General features: G+C 32.4%; 1 protein-coding gene across 4 annotated transcripts in view; it reads left to right on the top strand.

The window, feature by feature from the left end:
• The window catches only part of LOC145278532 (uncharacterized), a 409,834-nt gene that overhangs the window by 215,817 nt on the left and 172,725 nt on the right, over positions 1–21,292 (top strand). For all 4 annotated transcript variants that reach the window (XM_080130667.1, XM_080130669.1, XM_080130668.1 and 1 more), the window contains exons 15-17: positions 1,054–1,269; positions 5,455–5,514; positions 18,575–21,175. In XM_080130667.1, the coding sequence (XP_079986793.1) occupies positions 1,054–1,269; positions 5,455–5,514; positions 18,575–21,175 (2,877 nt within the window). The remainder of the gene's footprint in view (positions 1–1,053; positions 1,270–5,454; positions 5,515–18,574; positions 21,176–21,292) is intronic.

Raw genomic sequence — 21,292 nt, 5'->3', positions numbered from 1 at the left:
AAATAGAATTTGCGAAGTGAATGTCGAACGACAGCATTAATAATATGCATGCGTTACGTAATATTTATTGGTTCATGCTTTAATTTTTAGCCTTACAGCAAACATGTCTCAGGCATTAACATCATAGGAAAAAGTAAATCGTAAACTAAAAGTTTTGGCTTCGATTCTCGGTGGTAGCACACGAGTCAGTTTTTTAAAACTTTTGAAATCATTACTGTATACTGGATCCAATATAATATAATAATAAATACGAAATCTACATTAATCAAAATATCATATCTAAGCATATTTAACGACCGGGCAATGCCAGGCAGCCTGCTAGTATGTTATAACTCCACAATATTTTTATAGTCTTTACTTTGAAGTATTTTTAGAAGTATTTTATATAATCTCTCTCTCTCTCTCTCTCTCTCTCTCTCTCTCTCTATATATATATATATATATATATATATATATATATATATATATATATATATATAAAAGTAAGAATATGTGTGTGTGAGGACACTTCCCAACTTATATACTAAACGAATTCTTGATATACAAACTTGAAAATTGGTATATAGGGTATTCAGATATGTGGAAAATTTTTTAATCGATTTTCATACAGAAAAAGGGCTGATAAGGACTTACAATGGAAAAAATTGATACTTGAGGGCAATCGGATTTTTATCTCTTTGTCAACTTTTTATGAGGTCTGAAAACACTTTTTAAAGATTGTGTGAAGCTGGTCCAAAGGTTATCGTACTTGACACTGTCTTTGTTTTGGTTTTGATCTCAGATCGAGAATTTTATTTTACTTACAAGAAGTAAACTGTTTATAAAAAAAAACCGTAATACTCACTTGCACATGTCTCAGTTTCTGTATGAATTAAAATATAATATTTATGTGTATTTTACGATCGGGCAACGCCAGACAACAGCCTGCCAGTTAAAAATATTTTTACAAAGTTTACAAAAAGTGGTTTTTACTTTTAAATATTTTTTTAATGTCTTGTAATTAGAGCATATTTGAAACATTAAAAAAAAACTCTTCCTTTCTCTTTTGCTTAGCTGAAACTTATCCAGTTCCGACTGGTCATAGTGTCTGCGAAATGGTGAAAGATGCTGGTACTTGTAACAAATACGAAGCAAAATGGTTTTACAATGCCGAAAGCAAAAGATGCGAACAATTCTGGTACGGCGGATGCGGAGGCAATAATAACAGATTTGATACAGATAAAGCTTGCCTAGAAAAATGTCGCCGGGTATCTCGTCCACGAGAAAGAGGTAAGCATTTCTGATGCTTGTGCGGATTGGTAATTTTTTATGACACATTTCAGGTGAAAACATTATTACGGATTTGCGAAAACGATCAAGTAGATGATGTGCTAGTAGTATTTTGAAAAAATAAGCCACAATTATATTCGGAGATCTTATGTTTAAAAATATGTATTTAGTCAAAATTATCGATGGCAGTTACCTTCCTCAGGGTCTTGGGAACTCTTAAACACTAAACGATAAAACCACATAAATCGTTAAAATCGATAATTTTTATTTTTACTTTAATTATTTTTGTACTGGATTCGTCATTTTTCGAATTTATACTAATTTCGACATGATACGTAAGTACATAAAAATGTTTTCACTTGATGTGTGTTTGCTTACAAGATCATCAATCTACATAGGCACCGAATTTGGATAGTGACGAACAACGTACAAGTACACAACCATTTTTGGTCAGCATAAGATGGGATTTGCAAAATAATGTTAAGCGTTACATTGTCATTTAAAAGAGCAATATCTCTATTTTTTTTCAGGATCTTTTGTTTCTTATTTTTTTCTTGTTCACTATAATTTATAATTCTGATATATATATATATATATATATATATATATATATATATATATATATAGCGTTTTTATTTTGTAGAGGTTGTGATAATTAGCCATATATCCACATCTTGTGGAGAGAGAGAGCGAGAGAGAGAGAGAGAGAGCGAGAGAGAGAAAAGAGAGGACGACCATCGGTATATATTAACGAATACAAACACATTTATATATTCTTTTCTCTCTCCTTTTTCCTCTGTCTGTCTGTCTATCTGTGTGTGTGTCTCTCTCTTTATATATATATATATATATATATATATATATATATATATATATATATATATATATAAACGTCCAAAACTAAGGGACAAAATTTAAAAACCGAATATTTGTTAGAAATAACAAATGTGAAAAGCTGAAATTTTGACAACCGGTAGTCGTTATTATCCATAATAACATACTAAAATTTGAATCATTTGCAAAGGGTAGAAAAAGAATTAAAGCAATTATTTATTTTCAAAATATGAGCGTCCAAAGTAAGGAAAACAATTGAGAGAAACAATGTAAACAGTATACTATATTCAAATTTTTTGATTTCCTCTAAAGAATAAGCCTTAGTCATTTGTAAACGTTTCATCAGCAGGCACCATGGCAAAACGCCAAAAACTTAATTACTCTGAGACAAGCTATTGTGAAGCTATACAAGGAAAAGCACACCATCAGAGAGATTTCGCAGAAAGTGAAACGTTCCAAGAGTGTTGTAGACAGGGTTGTTAAATCCTACAATGATACTGGCAAAATAGTTAGTGCTTTTAAAACCGGCAGATCCCGCAAAACTTCGGCCAGAGAAGATTGAATAATGCAGTGTATGTCATTAAAGGACCGTTTTAAGTCTTACACAGAAATTAAAAGGGTTATGAATAGTACCTCATGTGTTAATGTGTCAAAACAGACTGTTTCTAGATGACTGCAAGAAATAGGACTGTTTAATCGAACCCCAGGGAAGAAACCACTTGTTAGTTCGAAGAATAAGAAGAAGAGATTAAAGTTTTCAAACATGTATGTAATTTGGACATATGAAAATTGGGCAAAAGTATTTTTCAGTGGTGAAAGTAAATTTTATTTAGTTGGAAATGATGGGAAAAACAATGTAAAGAGACGTATTGGTGAAAGATTAAGTGCAAAGTGTACTAAGAAAACTCGAGTTTGAGGGCGAAAGCGTCATGGTATTTGGAATGTTTTCTAGCCAAGGTACAACGCCTCTAGTCCGATTACGAACTAGTGTAAACGCGCAGATCTATAAAAACATTGTTCAAGATCATATTGTGCCAATCATACAGAATTCAGGTTTCGATAGGGTTACCTTTATGCAAGATAATGCCCCATGTCACAAGGTAAAGGTGGTAATGAGTTACGTTAGCGAGCAAGATTTCTAATTATGGATTGGCCACCGCAAAGTCCTGATTTAAATCCAATAGAAAGTCTTTGGAAGACCTTAGGAGTGAAAGTTATGGAAAGAAATCCCACTAACACGGGGATTTGTGGGTGAAGCTTCAAGAAGAATGGTCTAAAATTAGTATCGATTGTCAAGAACTGATTCGTTATTGTCGTCGAAGATGCGCAGTTGTCACTGAGAGCAAAGGCTCATTTACTAAATATTGATTGTCCATGTATGTTTATTGTTTTTTAGCTGTTTATATTGTTTTTCTCAATTTTGTCCCTTACTTTTGGACGTTCCTATTTTGAAAATAATTAAATAATTCTTATAATTCTTTTTCTATCCTTTGCAAATGATTCAAATTTTAGTATGCTATTATGGATGATAACGACTACCAGTTTTCAAAATTTCAGCTTTTCCCAGTTGTTATTTCTAACAAATATTAGGTTTCAAAATTTTGTCCCTTAGTTTTGGACGCTAATGTATATATATATATATATATATATATATATATATATATATATATATATATATATATATATATATATCTAGTCTGTTTATTATACAAACATTATTGGTTACATATATGCATACAATTGTCTTATGAAGTCTTGTCCCTGAATTGGGACTCCACTGAAACATGTATGCACACATGTAACCAATATTGTTTGTATAATAAACAGTGACCATGCATTACTGTGTGCGCAACAGTGTCTACCAAACTACACTGCCAATTTTTATACTACAGACTTAAACTTGATAAAGAAGTTATACCTGTATAACAAGTTCAATGTGGTCGTTAGTAGGTAAAAATAGCTGCTAAAGATTCAAAATTTAAAAGAAATTGAAACTTGGCAGTATCTTCTACCCATGCACAAATATACATGCGTACGTTTAACAACGTTATTGTACATGTTTTGATATGAATATGGCTCAGAGAGTAACGCTAGAGAGCTGTATGTTCTGGTTTCGATTTTAGCTAATGGCACAGTTTAATCAAGACATTAAAAAAATGAAAATATCGAAAAAAATGTTATATTACACGTATCCGTTATGGAACGAAGTTTTTCACTTAATTTCTTCAAGTATTTTTTTTTTTTTACAGCGAAAAAACAATTTGTTATGATACTGAGCAAAAGGTTCGATTTTTAGGAAGAAAGCTAGTATTAAAGATGGGGAGGGAGTGTCGGCGCTTTACATTGAGTTATCTGCCCGTGGCGTGTTCAACAAATTCCATAATGGCTGACTTCAACGCGCTCTGATAAGAACGTGATTTTTCGCTGTAAAAAAAAAAAACAAAAACAAAAAAAAAACAACTACTCAATCAAATTAAATGAAATTTTTTTTTCGGAGATCTTCAGTCCAAAACGAATACGTACAATATAACCTTTTTTTCGATATTTTCATTTTTGAATGTCTTGATTAAACTGTACAAGTACCCTTTTTAAACTTTAAAATCACTATTACATATTAGGTACAACATAATAATCAATAGAAAATTGGCTCTATAATAATAAATACGGAATCTACATGAATTAAAAAAAATATATAAGCGTATTTTACGACCGGGTAACGCCTGGCAGCCAGCTAATATAAATATAAATAATGTCTTTATGATGGAGCTTTTGTCAGTATTTAAGGTTAATATTTTCAGAGGTAAAGTAACCAATGAAGTTTAACGCGGTTAATGCAAGAATCCTCAATAGCGAAGTAAGGCAAGGTATACTTTCTATTTGTTTTTACATAAGGGATTATATGCCATTACACACTCATGAGCATGTTTCGGTCAGCTAGATAAGAAATCGAAACGTATGTTCCATGATCAAATCTTCTTTCCCAGAAACGCCCGCCTGTGAAACATTGTTGCCAAGATCACTGCTTCCCGGTTGACTACAACATGGTAGCCATCAAATCCAATATATAAATAAGTTCTTGTTTAGCCGTCCCCATAAATAATGAAATTCTACTTAATTTACACAATTAACGATTAATACTCTACCACTTTACATTCATTAACCCTTATCCTCGAGTGACCTTCGGGCCTTGATAAATGGTGACTCTTAAGTAAAGCGAAAAAGATTCAGTAATCATTGTAAAGAGGACCAACGTGACGAGAACAGAAAGAGCAATGGATCAAAATATATGAATTCTAATGTCTGTAAATGAATATTTTCGCAATAATTTTCTTTTGTTTAATTTCTTTCCAGTTTCAACTTGTGTTACTACTCCGTTCGGATGTTGTGACGATGGCGTAACCGCGGCTCGAGGTAAGTTTGTGTTTATTTAGTGCTATCTGATAGCTGTGAAAATGAAATTTATAAATGAAGAAGAACACAAAGTCGGGATATTTTCCCGCCAAACCCTCATTGTTTGCCTTCTAAAGTTTTAAAACTGTGTGATTACTGCCTATGGTCCAAACATGGCGTAATCCACACAACAAGGGAAAGCACATTTCAATGTCCGGATGACATGTGACTACATAACTATTGAATTGTCGTATATGGTGATATTATATCGTTGGAAATTGAGTTAACTCTGATTCAGTAGAGATCAAACTGTACAGAAAATCTTGCGTATTCATTAACAGTAATATACATTTCAAGGGATTTGCAGAAGTATTATTGTAACGTTACACACGTTTACACACGACACCCATAGCATTGCAACAGTCTACATCACAAGGAACATAGAAGAAGTAATAACTCGACTCCTTTTTATTTGGAGCAACGACATATATTTCTTTATTTTCACGCCACGCTTGACTTTTCGTTATGGCTGTGACGTCACCCACCTCTCTTACGTTATCCTCTTTCCAACGAGCTCTCTGTGCTTTTTATAGTCTTTTTCATTACAGTGACATCATTTCGCATTTCGTATGCATTTGCATGTGCGCATCCGCGTTCTCTTAATTTTTCTTTAATTTTTTAGACGAGGATTGATAATTTGTATTTTTTGAATTATTCGAACTACTGTTCCCATCTTGAGGACGTTTCGACGGACGTCACTTTTGATCTTCTTCAGGTTTTACTTGTGGAACTCGAGAATCTGTCGAATTCACGAATCTGAACGGAATTTAGAACGGAACACCATTAATAAGCAATAATCCAAGGCGTAACGGATAAAGTACTAGGTATTTCAGTTGTAAACAACAGTCTTCTGAAGGTTGAAGGTTCAATCCTTAGTGTTTGCAATACTCAGAATACAAAAACTCTAACCGGTCATGGCTGACAAAACGAGAGTATGCTATCACCGTGTATATAGAATTCATTCCTAAATTAATTTATCAGTAATTATGAATTTTGAAACACTGTTGTTAGGCGTAAGAAGTTCGAATGTGGGTTATATTTAGTTAAAATTAATTTAACACCAAAAAAATAAAAAAAATTTAGATACTTCTGTTTTTATGAAATTTTAACGAAAGCTGCTAGACATCTATTATATGTATGTATGTATGTATGTATGTATGTATGCATGTATGTATGTATGTATGCATGTATGTATGTATGTATTTATGTATGTATGAATGTATGCATGTATGTATGTATGTATGTATGTATGTATGCATGTATGTATGTATGTATGTATGCATGTATGTATGTATGCATGTATGCATGTATGTATGCATGTATGTATGTATGTATGCATGTATGTATGTATGTATGTACGTATGTATGTATGTATGTATGCATGTATGTATGTATGTATGTATGTAGGTAGGTATGTATGTATGCATGTATTTATGTATGTATGTATTTATGTATGTATGTATGTATGCATGCATGTATGTATGTATGTATGCATGTATGTATGTATGTATGCATGCATGTATGTATGTATGCATGCATGTATGTATGTATGTATGTATGTATGTATGCATGTATGTATGTATGTATTTATGTATGTATGTATGTATTTATGTATGTATGTATGTATGTATGTATATATTTATGTATGTATGAATTTATGTCTGCCTAAAACGTTTGACAGAGGCCACGATTTTCACAAGATTGGTATCGTTTTGAAGAAGGACCCCCCCCCCCGGGCGACAAATATCGAAAAATTGGCTAAAAATATTAATTCATTCACGCTCAACTGAACACTTTTCTACAAGGAGGGGTCACTTTTTTCGCCGATATCTTTGAAAGTCATTACCGCTTTTCGATTGACTAGCACTTCAGGTTTGGCGATAGACGCAACGGCAAAGACACGTCTTTTTTTCCACGTTCTTTTCCTCCTTCGCAGTAGGATTAGAGCCTGCCTGCCTGCCTACTACCACTTTTTTTTGTTCAACATACACCTACAAAACCTGGGCAACGCCGGGCACTCAGGCTAGTTTATTATAAATATTGATCCTATTTCATTTAGTTTTTTTTTAATTTTTTGAAAGCATTATATAGGCACAACCCCTAATTTGAAAATTCAGATATATCAGTCTTCTGTTTAATAAAACCGATAATCATTCGATAAAATTTAATCAAAATTCCATTAATTTTAATTTTTTCTTAAGTCATCTTAAGCTTTAACCTTAATTTTGAGACATTTTGTATAATCATAATCATGTATTAGATTTTTATTAGAGTTACGATAGAGATTTTAATCATAAGATTTAATATCATTATATGAAGACATCTCAAAAGTGGTGCAAAACTGTTCATTTTAGAAATAAATTTTACTCTATGGTGATAATGTTATATATCATGATATTATTTGATATATTATAACATATATAAGATTATATATTATAATATATAATAATATTATATATTATAATGTATATAATATTATATATTATAACATATATAATATTATATGTTATAATATATAATATTATATATATATTATAATATGTAATATATATATTATAATATATAACAGTATATATATTATAATATATATTATATATATCATAATATATAATATTATATATATTATAATATATAATATTATATATTATAATATATATTTATTATATATTATAATATATATAATATTACATATAATATATATAATATATATTATTATATATTATATATTATTATATATTATAATATATATAATATATATAATATATATTGTAATATATATATAATATTATATATTATAATACATATAATATTATATATTAAAATATATATACTATTATCTATTATAATCTCTATATAAATAAAATGAACTCATTTTTCCCCTCTGAGTTTGACCTTAATAGAATTAAAACCCGAGACATTTCATGCAAATGTAATATGCACAAACTGCAGCACAATATCTGAGATGTGCTATAAGCCTATTACCTCTACACTTGCTCGATAATCGTACACTCCTATATTTTTTCTGGTGAGAGATCACTGCCAAAATCAATGGAATTATATTATTTTCTCTCTATTTAATTCCTCCTTTCCATGCGCCCCATTTACACCGCCGCTTCATCGTTCACGAGGGACTAATACGAACGCATACCGATTACGGGGTTTGCTGTTGCATACAAAAACTGAAATGCTTCCTATTGCGGGAAATGCACCACGCCTAATTATACATTGCTTATTTACAATTTATTTCGAAACATAATTACACTAGAAAAAAAAAAACGATTATCTCCTTATCATGGTGATTCATTTTCTTTTCGTTTTTATTCTTTATCATTTCCTTTTCCTTTAGTTTCGCTTCGTTAGATGTTTTCTTTTTCTGTTTACGTTTTTTCGATTACAGAGTTAAAGATTAATTTGACGGTTAGCGCATTACAAAATGTGAGATGTCAAATTTCCATTAAAAGCGATTACGCACATATCAATCTCGATTAGTAACACATCGTTTTATGTGTGGTTTAAAATAGTGACCAACTCGGATAGAGAAATACTACATTTAAAAATGTACACAATGCATTTCCATATGCATCTCTAAAACCCTCAGTTCCGGTTTACTGCGTTTCGTTTCTTTGATGTTCTCATTTTGCAGATTACATTGCGATTTTAAACATCGTTACGATATAACTCAAATTAAAATGAACTTCACTACTGACGCTTTCCTTAGCACAAACAAGGTGTTTTTTTTTGTAATATTTCCTTCAATATCTTAGGAGTTTACTTTACTAATTATCTTATTAGAAAACTAATATTTATCTCGAAATGGATTTTTACATTGGATTTATTTAACTTCCAAAATTAACTGATTTGGTAAGCTCGCCGTGCAAAAAAATTCTCATAACTTTTTTTTTCTCACGTGTATAAACACTTTATTCCCTTGGGGAAATCAAGTTTTGTCCTATTTTTCTTCAAATTCCTATTTCAGTCACCTAAATTAATTAGTGTGAAAGGAGCTTAAGAATTTCTGCATAGAATGATATACCGATACCTTATAACATTACGGCAAAATCATCGTTCACGTTACACATGTCAACTGCTATAGGTATGCTGACACGGTTACGGGCTGTCTATTCCGAAAGCCTTTCTTAACATGGCGAGGTTTGGGGTGTCTATTCGAGACCCGTTTAATTGAAAATGTTCCGATTTAATTAATGAGGACGGGACAGTTTTCCATTGAGCATTATTAAAAACAGACAATCACATGACATATTCATCAAGGTTTCAACTGCCCGAGCGCTATTTGAAAACCGAAACAAAACCACTACATTTATTGTATAATAATTTATCAAAATATAATTGAACAAACATTTAGTGAAAAATTTGCGTATAAAAATTTGAATTTTAATACAATTTCGTAATGAAAACATCGGATTTTTATAAAATAATTTCTTTTTTTTTTTTCGTACAAATAAATATTTGGTAACGTTTTTTGGGGAATTAGAGCTACTTTGAAATGTCAACAACAAATAAAATTAAATGATTGTTTCTTTCTTTTTATAACAGGGAAGTGGGTTGTTTTTGTATTTATTAATTTTTTGTTTTAACCGCAATCATTCCCACTTAATATTTTTGGTTATTTATTTCAGGTTTCGGCCATAACTTTCTATTTTTTTTTCACGTGTACAAACACTTTTTCTTTCCTTTGAGGAAATTCAGTTTGGTCCCTAATCTGTCAATTCCTATTTCAGACACCATAAATTACTTAGTGTGACAGCAGTTTTGTTTTCTTCCTTTCTTTTTTTTTTCGAACAAATAAATAATTGGAAACGTTATTTTGAATTCAAGCAACTTTGAAAGGTCAACAACAAATTAATTTAAATGATTGTTATTTCCTTTTTTTTAACGGGTAACTGGGTTGTTTATTTATTTGTTTATTTATTTTTTTGTTTTACCGGCAATCGTTATACAGTTTAAATTTTGGGTTATTTATTTCATACTTCGACCATAATCTAACCAGGAGTTGCACAGAAGGTGCTTGAAATAAAATGGCGTATCCAATTTCGGCAATAAAGTGTAGAAGCACCGTTATTCTTTGGATTATATTCGTTGGGGGCACAAGTTAAAAAAAAATAAAACGGAGCGAAACTTAAGTTTCCCTTCCATTTTTTACAACAACCGAACAAATAAGGGGGATTGATTTACTAGGATTTTTATTAGAAGCTGAGCATTTATTAAAATTATTTTATTGTTGAATTTTTCGCATTTTGGTTACATTTATTAGTTTGCAATCGCTGATAGCCCACTTCAAAAATTGAACACAAGACGAAATTAAAAAGAATGGTATTCATGCAGAATTTGACCCCCCCGATTCCATTTCATTCCACCGGATTCAAACGAGCGTTGTTTAAATGTTGAAATACTGAATCAACATTTTATTTATTTTTTGTTTTGCATAATTAATTAATTAATTAATTAATTATGGGAGTATTTTTCTGTTTATTTTCTTAACATCTGTTGACAAAAAATTAATTTGTACTTCCTCTTAAAAAAATAAAAAACTTTTCTCTACTTTCACCTAACTATTTACAGTGTTCATATAAAGCATTCATCTTTTCTTTTTATAATAAAAATTCCGTTTCGAAAAAGAAACGTTTACTGTCAATTTACTTAAAAAAAGTGCAAGTTTTCTTGAAAAAAAACAAAACCTTTCCCCTAACAATTTATATTAAAAAAAGAATATTTTTTTTGGAAAAAAAAAAGCAGAAAATATTAAAAATAAATAAACAATACAAAATGCAATTTTTCTTGAGGAATGTGTTCCATTTTAACAAACTGGGCCACAGCAATACACACACACACACACACACACACACACACACACACACACACACACACACACACACACACACACACACACACACATATATATATATATATATATATATATATATATATAAGATTATATATTATAATATATATAATATTATACATTATAATATATATATATTTGTATAGTTAAATACCGAAGTGTAATTTTAAAATGTAGAGCTTAGAAATGTTCAAATTATCACTAATCTTCGAACAATTCATATTTTAACTGTCAGCCACTTACGATGAGCCACTTTTATGATACTGTAGAAATTTCCTATTCATGATACACGATTCACGAATCCCTTAATTCTCCGAACTCGTGGAGACGCTGCATTGCTGTACATCACATCAGTTGCCCCATCTCTGTAAGTCGTGGGCAAAACTCTTTTCCATCCACTCCATACGATCCTCCGTCCACTTCCTTTTCTGTCTCACTCTTCTTCTACCATGCACTGTCTGCGATTGGCTCTAGTCACATCCTCAAAGTTTTCAGTTCTTTAAAATGTTTCATGTGCAAGATGGCACTCGTACGTACTGCTTTATTTGTGATGTGATTCATCTATGAGACATCGAGGACTTTTCATAACATCTCATGTCAACTGCTTAGAATTTTTTTTGTAGTTCTGCTCTTAGTATCCATATAAAACGATCGACATGACTAACGCACATAGCAGCTTCTTTTTAGATGACAGAATGATAGTTTTCGTATTTCTATATTGGTTTTACTTTTGTCATTTCTACTGCAGTCTGCATCGTCCTTGTTAGAACGTCGGTCTTCATTGATCATTATTTACGGAACTATAAAAGCTTATGACTTATTTAATTTGTGTTTTTTCAACGCAAATAGGTCACAAATGCGTATACAAAACAAAATAAATAAAATGTAACTAAGTTACCAACGTTAAAATATTTATCTCGGTAATCATGATTACCAAAATAACTTTTAAAAAATACTAAGTTTTATAGCAAATTGCATCGGACACGTGAAATGCTGAAATGAAAAATCACACGAGAAAATATAGTCGCCGTCTTCATGAACAAATAATTCAAATGGATAATTTTCCTATAAAAGGACCTTTTGCAAAACTCAATCGTGTTCTGCAAAGAAATAAAAATTATTTCCCTGATGAAGATTCTCTTATGAATCGAAATATCGAATTTAATTGCAATAAATAAATATATTTATTTATTGAAAAGAGGTTCTTCTTTAAAGCGTTAAATTTTTGATTTTTGTATTTAGGCGAAATTTACGATTGAGCAAATCCCCTCTCCCGCTAGTTTATAAATAAAATAAACTTTTAACAATTGGGATAATTCAAAGTGTAGTATCTCTTCTGCCCTCAGCCAGAAGAGAAGTACACTTTCCCTGGTTGGGAAATTTATGGCTTGATTGTCCTAACTAGTTAAACGTAGGAAATGCTTAATGTTGGAATAATTAATCGAAATAAAAGCAAAAAAAAAAAAAACAACAAAAAAAAAAAAAATAAAAAAAACCCCGGAGTTTTGGGTAGTATCGGAATCGGAAAAATTATGCCTTATTTCCGATTCCCAAAACGATTTTTTTAATTTTTTGATTGAATTTTCCATCGTTGCCACTTATGAAACGACAAATATTTGTTTTATTTTCGACTACAAGTAAAACTAAAATTTATACATCATAACTAGGGCTATGACAAGAGAATGTCTGTGTCGGATATATATACTCGAGAGTCAAAACAATGAAAAGAATATTCTATTGTCATAGCCCTAGTCATAACAACATTAAAATACGGCGTAAACTCGTTTTACTTGTATAAAAATGAAATTGCACATCTGACTGCAAGGTGTCATACTTATGATTGATGTTTTGTGTATAAATGAAGTGGATTGTAGCCATACTCAGTTGAGTTGTTTGAGCCATCATTATCAACCGTAAGGCTAGAGTAGACCACTTTTGTTAAATTTAATAATTTTATGTTTTTTTATTGAATGAAATTCTGCACTTGTTTGGCTTTTAAACCGTAAAAACTATATATATATATATATATATATATATATATATATATATATATATATATATATATATATATATATATATATATATATAGGACAACAAGAGTATGAAATGAAGTCACAAAACTATATATTGGTAGATATAGAATGGATCATTTATTGAATCAGCCCCCGCTCCTCAACCATATTTCCTGTTATTCCAACCCCCACTTGTCTGTATCCCTTTCTTTTACGCATTCCCTAGTAATTATTATTGACATTATTATTATTAGTAGTAGTGGTGGTGATAGTGGAGGTAGTGGTAGTAGTATTGTTATTACTATTATTATTATTATTATTATTATTATTATTATTATTATTATTTTACATAGGCATCACCACATTATCAAGGCCAAGAGGCCACTCAAGGATAAGGGTTAAAGAGTGTACATTAGAAATTGGACAATATAGTAATCATTAGTAATGAAAATTTGGTAAATTTGATAACTTATATGGGACGGCTCATCAAGAACTTATTTACGTTAGACTTAAAGACAACCATATTGTAGTCAGCCGGAAAGCAGGAAAACGGAAGACAATTCCACAGGCGTGCAGTTCTAAGAAAGAAGCTTTGTTCATGGAATCTACGTTTAGGTTTAGGCACAGATAAAGAGTGGGGGGAACTATTGATAGTGTTTACAGCTAGACGAGTGTTTCTTGTAAAAGTTTGGCGAGGGGGACCATAGACTGAAGCTCAGTCGAACACTTTCCATGAAAATAACGATACATCAGAGGCAAACTCGCAACATCTCTTCTGTGAGATAGAGGTTGCAAGGAAGAGAAAAGGACATCTCCTACGAGGCTACGAAGTCTATTTTGAACTCTATCAAGGCAGGCCAAGTCCTTTCTAGCAGCTCCTGCCCAGATGTGGCAACAGTATTCCATCCTTGGACGTACCTGGCTCTTATATAGATAGAGAATTGCATCAGCAGTGAGATATCTACCGGATCGATAGAAAGATCCCACCATTTTTCCAGCGGCCTTGGCAACAGATTTGATGTACGTGTTCCATTTAAGATCAGGAGTAATGGTCAAGCCCAGAAGCTTGTCAAAACGTGAGGCCTCCTACTATGTGCTTAAGATCAGAGGAGAGAGAATTGGAGAGAACTTGGTCGTTTACTGTCTTAGATGTGCTACCATAAATGGTAGTGTCGTCAGCATAGATGTCTACATATGATGTAAGGATGTGATTTGGAAGATCATTAATATAGATCAGGAAAAGAGTTGGGCCCAGGATGGATCCCTGAGGGACACCGGCATTAATACTGTGAGCTTCTGATTTTTGCCCCTCAACTACTACTCTTATGAACCTATCAGAAAGAAATGATTTAATAATTGAGAAGACATTTCCAGCAATACCATAGCTAGAGATCTTATGAAGTAAACCTTTATGCCATACCCTATCAAAGGCCTTAGATATGTCAAGAGCAATTGCCCTAGAAAGGTTGCCTCCGTTATTAATATTTTCTTGTTTTTACAACTGGTATTATTATTATTATTATTATTATTATTATTATAATTGCTGTTATTATTATTATTATTATTATTATTATCATTATTATTATTATTATTATTATTATTATTATTATTATTATTATTATTATTATTATCATTATTATTATTATTATCATTATTATTATTATTATTATTATTATTATTATTATTATTATCATTATTATTATTATTATTATTATTATTATTATTATTATCATTATTATTATTATTATTATCATTATTATTATTATTATTATCATTATTATTATTATTATCATTATTATTATTATTATTATTATTATCATTATTATTATTATTATTATTATTATTATTATTATTATTATCATTATTATTATTATTATCATTATTATTATTATTATTATTATTATTATTATCATTATTATTATTATTATTATTATTATTATTATCATTATTATTATTATTATTATTATTATTATTATTATTATCATTATTATTATTATTATTATTTCCATTTTCATTGTTATTAACATTAACATTGGCATTACTTTTATCACAGCTATTGGTAATATTATTTTTATTTCATTTTATTTTATATTTATTATTATTACTATTATTATTATTATTATTATTATTATTATTATTATCATTATTATTATTATTATCATTATTATTATTATTATTATTATTATCATTATTATTATTATTATCATTATTATTATTATTATTATTATTATTATTATTATTATTATTATTATCATTATTATTATTATTATTATTATTATTATTATTATTATTATTATCATTATTATTATTATTATCATTATTATTATTATTATTATTATTATTATCATTATTATTATTATTATTATTATTATTATTATTATTATCATTATTATTATTATTATCATTATTATTATTATTATTATTATTATTATTATTATTATTATTATTATTATCATTATTATTATTATTATTATTATCATTATTATTATTATTATTATTATCATTATTATTATTATTATTATCATTATTATTATTATTATTATTATTATTATTATCAATCTCATTATTGCAATTACCCTACTATTATTGGAATTATTACCACTTTTATAAGTAGTAATGGTCTCCTTACTCTTCCACCTTGCTACTATATGTATCCTTAAACCTTTTGCATCAAGTTAATTGTACTCATAGACATTGCCATCCTATCCTCCGACCGCCCTCTTATAATCATACTCCCTATATCAAAACAGAAGAAACTTAAAAATATCGCCGCATATTACCTAATCAATATTACAACCTTGCATACCCCCCCCCAAAAAAAAACTTATAAGCGATTTTATAGCCGCCATTTGCCGTTTTGGTTTCACCTGTCAAAAATACCACTCCATAGATAATAGACATCCCACAAATCGTTAAAATAAATCACCACGCAGCAACAATACACCCCCAATTTAGCCCTAAAACATATACCCCTTAAACTCAACACTATGTTAAAGACCATATACAATTTTATATATCATACTATATATAACAAGCTTTTCCTTTATTTATTTAGAATTCAATAAAGCTTCCCTCAACATTCAATAATTCCTCTTAATCTGCTTCGTCCCTAATGATCCCTACGCTAGACATCGCATCTTCCCCATACTACCTAGCACCTTATCTACTCTTCTGATGAGAAACATTAGGCTTCGAAATGCCTTAGCATAAATTTTGCTTGTATTCCATTATTCAATAAATGATCCATTCTATATCTACCAATATATAGTTTTGTTACTTTATTTCATACTCTTGTTGTCCTATATATATATATATATATATATATATATATATATATATATATATATATATATATATATATATATATGATCTAATCTGTGCGTGTGTGTGCGGAACGTCTCTACTAAATGACTCTGTGGAACAATTCTATTCGGTTTCTAGTCGGTGAAAATAGCTGCTAACGAGAAAAGTTAAAAAATTTGAAACTTGGCAAACGTAAGTCAACTTAAAGAACTCCGCTACGTACAAGCAAATATAAATTTATACCTTAAATTATATTACTTTTTAAAGTTTTGATATCCATCTTCCATTAGGTTATTTGGTTAAAAATTAAATGGGTTGGTTTCGATTCTAGCTGATGGTACCCGAATCATATTAAAATAAAAAAAAAACTTTTGAAATTATTAATATATATCGGGTACGATATAGCAATCAACAGAGAATTGTCTCTATAAAAATAAACACGGAATCTGCATAAATTAAAATATCACATTTAAGCGCATTGTATGAGCGGGTAGCACAGGGTGGCAGGCTAGTTAAATAATTATAATCACATACGTTAAACACGTAATAATATAATTATTACTGATAAATTTTATAAGAGTAATTTAATAATAACAAACATAATGCCAACCTACGTTTCAAAAAATAATTCAAGAGTCCCTTCGATTCTACTTTACTGCGGTCCTACTACTTCTGGCTCTCGGTATAAACACACCTACATCGAGTGGTTGTAAATATTTTAAATTTTTCTTTTTTCTCAAGATGAGGTATACATTAGAAATTTAGTGAACATAACACCATGATACCATCCTGGTTCGACGCATTGTATTAATAAATAAATAAATATCTTATAAGTGAAATTTTAAAAAATCTTTTAATATTGTTATTATTTTTTTTTACCTCGTCTCGTACCTAACAGTGTTTATTTTTCTACAAGACTGCATTGCCATAAACTTAAAACACAACTGCTTATAAACTAGAAGATAAGTTTTTTGCCTTAACTGCAACTCAACACCTAATCTTTAAATTGAAGACATTTATCGGTGTTCAGATATGCTGAAAACGAATATTACATAAAAAAAATTTGAGGCAAAGAAGTAAATTTCTGGATATTAAGACATTTTTTTTTCAATGTATTACTTGATAAATGTCAGTCGCGTTCGCCATTCTTAATATAAGGAGGAGGGGTGCGTTGTAGCGCTTATACGCATTGATACGTTTCAGTTCAGAAAAAAACATGACCGCCAGTGAAAATATAATGGATTACATTAGTCATAAAGGTCTTAATATCCAGAAAACTACTTTTCTGCGGCAAATTTAGATGTGGTATTCATTTTCAGCATATCCGAAAAACTATAAAAGTCGTCAACGGTGAATGTTGAGTTGCATTTAAAGTAAAACAAGGGTGTATTCTAAGGTCTAAATCCGACTAAGTCGATAGACCAAAAATATTGATTATAATTATAGCCATACAAACATGACCATATACAAAATATAGAGTACGTAATAGTGTTGGGTTGATTAAAAATATTAGAATCGTCCTATTACTAATAAGTAAGCCATCGGCATTCACCCGAGGCGGGTTGAACAGGTTTCCTCCCAAACGGGAACTTTCGTTGGAATACCAAGTTCACAAGCGTTACCCAGTCACAAGTATGATCGGGTCAGAGAAGATGACGCCTTAGATTTTTGCAGTTCTTGCAGGGATGTGTCGATATCCAAATGTCACCCATCTGGCATTGACCAGGTTCAACGTTGCTTAACTTCGACGATCTAACCAGAACCGATGTATCAATGTGATTATGTCGTATAGTACGAGTATTTACGTTATTACTGAACTAATGCGCATTTTTTATATTATCACTAGGTCCTCAAAAACTCGGATGTCCAGAAGAAGATTGTCGACGATCGCAATTTGGTTGTTGCCCAGATGGTACCACCGCCTCTCGCGGACAAGACCACGAAGGATGCCCGACGAGGGACTGTAGAGTTTCTAGATATGGCTGTTGCCAAGATGGCGTCTCGTTTTCAAGGGGAGAAAACTATGAAGGCTGTCGTCAAATGCGATGTGATGAATCACCATACGGCTGTTGTCCGGATGGAGTATCATTTGCTCAAGGGGATAATTATGGTGGCTGTCGTGTGGTACCTGAATGCGAACGAACCGAGTTCGGATGTTGTCCCGATCAGCAGACCACAGCCCAAGGACCAAATGGGGAAGGCTGTTGCCACTACACGGAATTTGGTTGCTGTCCCGATGGCTTAACCATATCTGGACCGAACCACGAAAGATGTAGAACACAAGATTGTCGTAGATCGAAATATGCATGTTGCAGGGATGGGGTTAATTTTGCCAGGGGTGAAAACTTCAAAGGCTGCCCGTCGACCGATTGCAGAACTTCAGAAGCTGGGTGCTGTCCAGATGGAGTAACTTTTGTGTCTGAGGGTTGTACTCCTCCCGACTGCCATTCCACATCTTATGGATGTTGCCCGGACGGACAAACTATTGCAAGAGGATATTACCACGAGGGCTGCACAGGTAAAGACTGTCGTCTCTCAAGATACGGATGTTGTCCTGATGGCGAATCTTATGCCAAAGGAGAAGATTATGAAGGTTGTCCAACCTGTCGTGAAACGAGATTTGGTTGCTGTCCGGATGGCATCACCGTTGCCAGAGGAGAAAATTATCTCGGTTGTGCACTAGGTTCTTGTCATACATCCGACTACGGTTGTTGTCCAGACATGCGCACAGCAGCTTCGGGGCCAGAGCATTTAGGATGCAAAGAGAAAAACTGCCAACAGTACAGATATGGATGTTGCCCGGATGGAGTAACGTACGCACGAGGTAGAGATATGGATGGATGTCCTCCAATAGTAGAAGGTTGTGCCTCGAGCAAATTTGGATGTTGCGAGGACAGAAGAACAGCAGCTCAAGGTCCTGACAGATATGGTTGTCCGGAAACTCGTTGTGACAGATCGGAATTCGGTTGTTGCGAAGATGGTGTGACTTTTGCACGTGGACCAAACTATGAAGGTTGCGAAAGACGTAGAGTCGGTGGGTGTGAGGGTACACGCTTTGGATGTTGCGAAGACAGAAGAACAGCAGCTCAAGGTCCTGACAGATATGGTTGTCCGGAAACGCGTTGTGACAGATCGGACTTTGGTTGTTGCGAAGATGGTGTGACTTTTGCACGTGGACCAAACTATGAAGGTTGCGAAAGACGTAGAGTCGGTGGGTGTGAGGGTACACGCTTTGGATGTTGCGAAGACAGAAGAACAGCAGCTCAAGGTCCTGAGAGATATGGTTGTCCGGAAACTCGTTGTGACCGATCGGAATTTGGTTGTTGCGAAGATGGTGTGACTTTTGCACGTGGACCAAACTATGAAGGTTGCGAAAGACGTAGAGTCGGTGGGTGTGAGGGTACACGCTTTGGATGTTGCGAAGACAGAAGAACAGCAGCTCAGGGTCCTGAAAGATATGGTTGTCCGGAAACTCGTTGTGACAGATCGGAATTTGGTTGTTGCGAAGATGGTGTGACTTTTGCACGTGGACCAAACTATGAAGGTTGCGAAAGACGTAGAGTCGGTGGGTGTGAGGGTACACGCTTTGGATGTTGCGAAGACAGAAGAACAGCAGCTCAAGGTCCTGAGAGATATGGTTGTCCGGAAACTCGTTGTGACAGATCGGAATTTGGTTGTTGCGAAGATGGTGTGACTTTTGCACGTGGACCAAACTATGAAGGTTGCGAAAGACGTAGAGTCGGTGGGTGTGAGGGTACACGCTTTGGATGTTGCGAAGACAGAAGAACAGCAGCTCAAGGTCCTGAAAGATATGGTTGTCCGGAAACTCGTTGTGACCGATCGGAATTTGGTTGTTGCGAAGATGGTGTGACTTTTGCACGTGGACCAAACTATGAAGGTTGCGAAAGACGTAGAGTCGGTGGGTGTGAGGGTACACGCTTTGGATGTTGCGAAGACAGAAGAACAGCAGCTCAAGGTCCTGAGAGATATGGTTGTCCGGAAACTCGTTGTGACCGATCGGAATTCGGTTGTTGCGAAGATGGTGTGACTTTTGCACGTGGACCAGATTATGCAGGTTGCCGAACAAGAGAATGCAGCCAATCGAGATATGGTTGTTGTCCAGATGGAGTTTCCTCTGCTCGAGGAGAGAATTTTGCTGGTTGTGAACGTGATTTAGGTTGTGAAGCCTCGGTTTATGGATGTTGTCCGGATATGGTCACTGCTGCTCGTGGTCGTGACTATGAGGGGTGTCCACCCGGTGGATGCAGGGCAACTCGATATGGCTGTTGTCCAGATAGAATTACTTCAGCTCATGGACCCAACTTCGCTGGATGTGAAACGAGAACTGGTTGTGAATCATCACTCTACGGTTGTTGTCCTGACCGTGTAACTGAAGCCAAAGGACCCGACTATGCTGGATGCGCAGTACCTACCCCAAGCGGTCGAGGTAATTTTTTTGTTGTTGTCTAATATTTCTTTTGCTTAAAGAGTTAATTAATGTAGAGTTGAATTTTATAAATACTTGCATAAATATGTCCATATACTTTTAAGTTGGAATATATGT

The sequence above is a fragment of the Euprymna scolopes genome, chromosome 1 (genome assembly GCF_053919585.1).
Source record: "Euprymna scolopes isolate OS-2025 chromosome 1, ASM5391958v1, whole genome shotgun sequence".
NCBI lineage: Eukaryota > Metazoa > Mollusca > Cephalopoda > Sepiida > Sepiolidae > Euprymna > Euprymna scolopes.
The sequence above is the reverse complement of the archived record's forward strand: the minus strand, read 5'-3'. Positions and strand labels throughout refer to the sequence as shown.